Here is a 1882-nt window from a genome sequence, read left to right on the forward strand (position 1 = left end):
TCCTAGAGTTTGGAAGGCTGAGGCAGGACAATTGATACAGGTTTAAGAACAGCCTAGACTACGTAGGGAGACAGTATCTCAAAGAGAGAGAGAGAGAGAGAGAGAGAGAGAGAGAGAGAGAGAGAGAGAGAGAAACAACAGTGTCAGACACCACAAACCATGCCCACTCGGATGTCCACACTTCTGCAATGGTCCTGCCCTCCCTTCTCAGCAGGGCCCCAAGGGTCTGGCCAGTTGGGAACCTGCTGGGCTACAGATACAAGGAAGGGGCCTTGGCAAAGCCACCACAGCCCTGCTCCCGGGGGAACCATGTGTGAAGCTGGGCTGCAATCAGGCCGTGTTCTCCTGGGCCCAGGTGGTGCAGGTGCATTCAAGGAAAGCCAGCCGGGACAAAGGCCGCTGGGTCTGTGTGACCTTTGGAAAGCCCTCTGAATTGCCACACTAAGCAGCTGAAAGCAGGGATTGCCCAGGACAGAGAGGCTCTGTGGGCAGCACGCCTGGCACTGGCGTCTCCTCTGCCTTTTTCTCTCCAGGCGACCAGTCCTGCCGGAAGTGAGAGCAGCTGCCTTCCTGGGTGTCACTGTCACACTGCTCAAGGACCTGCCAGAAGCTGCAGGTGACAGATGTGAAGAGACAGTTGCTTATGAGACAGTGCGGGGCCCTCCAGCCACCCAGGGGCAAGCTGTTGGCCCCACCCTGGGAGGTGCTTGCAGGGGGCACCCCATCAAGGAGAAAGGCAGGACAGCAGGCTGTGGGCTCCTGGTCCTCCGCCTTCCCAGGTACCCAGCTGAGCAGACAGCCTCTTCCAAGGCAGACGAGAGTGGCCTCATGGGAGCCAGGTGTCCTCATAGCCCTTCCAGCTCCACAGTGTAACCCGCCAGGCAGCCACAGGCCCCCCGCTGCTGGGGACGGGGACACAGAGGCAGGGAGCCTTATTCCAGCCACACACCTCTGAGCCACACTGTATTTTCCTGCTGAAAATGGTGTGTTCCTGTGTGCTCACAGCAACCCTGTACCCTGCACATTTTTAAAGGCTTTAGGAAAGTTTCCCAGTTTAATTAATGCTGTTTTCCACACCTCATTAAGACCACAAACAAGGGCCGGCAAGCTAGCTCAGTGGACTAAAGCACCTGCTTCAGCAAGCTCAGGGACTACAGTTCGATCCTCAGCACCCCAAGCTGCAGCAGCCTCGCCCCCAGAATGGGCTGAGCTGGCCAGAGTCCTGGCATGATAACACATGCCTGTAATCCCAGCCCTGGGGCAGCTGAAAGCAGGAGGATCATCACAAATCCAAGCTGCATAGTGAGACCTTGTAAACACCTGTGATCCTAGCACTCTGAGAGGCTGAGGCAGGAAGATCGAAAGTTCAAGTCCAGTCTGGACAACTTGGTCGCTTAACAAGAACCTGTCTCAAAATTAAAAAACAAACAACAAAAATAGGTAATGTGTTGGGACCAGACATGGTGGCACAGGTCTGTAATCCCAGCACTCAGGAAGCTTAGGCAGGAAGACTGCTGCCAAGGTGGGCCACATAGGGATTTCAAGTCCAACTTAAACTACATAACAAGATCCTGTCTCCCAAAAAAAGACAAAAATAAAAATAAAGGGTTGAGGTTGTAGCTTGGTGCGAAGGCCCTGGATTCATTTCCCTGATCTGCAAAAATAATAACCACAGACACAAGCATTCCTTCAGCAAACTAACCCATCCCTGTCACTCCTTGGTGAGAGACAGCAACCCCAGGTCTAGAGACAGGGAAAAACTCCAGCTTCAGAGCCATCAGGACCCAGGTGTCCCACATGTGACCCAGGCTGTAGTCAGCATTTAAGGGGCTGTGTGTGTGTGTCCGTGTGCGTGCGCGTGCGTGTGCGTGTGCGTGTGTGT

At 54.3% G+C, this 1882-nt stretch overlaps 1 protein-coding gene across 1 annotated transcript in view; it reads left to right on the plus strand.

Moving 5' to 3' along the window:
• Armc9 (armadillo repeat containing 9) overlaps positions 1 to 1178 on the plus strand; it is a 106150-nt gene extending 104972 nt beyond the window's left edge. Inside the window, exon 24 of the mRNA XM_023722063.1 lies at positions 534 to 1178. Within this exon, the coding sequence (XP_023577831.1) occupies positions 534 to 556 (23 nt within the window). The 3' untranslated portion in view covers positions 557 to 1178. The remainder of the gene's footprint in view (positions 1 to 533) is intronic.
• The last annotated feature ends 704 nt before the right edge of the window (positions 1179 to 1882 follow it).

This window comes from Octodon degus, unplaced genomic scaffold, assembly GCF_000260255.1.
Source record: "Octodon degus isolate 3935 unplaced genomic scaffold, OctDeg1.0 scaffold00089, whole genome shotgun sequence".
NCBI classification, from domain to species: Eukaryota; Metazoa; Chordata; class Mammalia; order Rodentia; family Octodontidae; genus Octodon; species Octodon degus.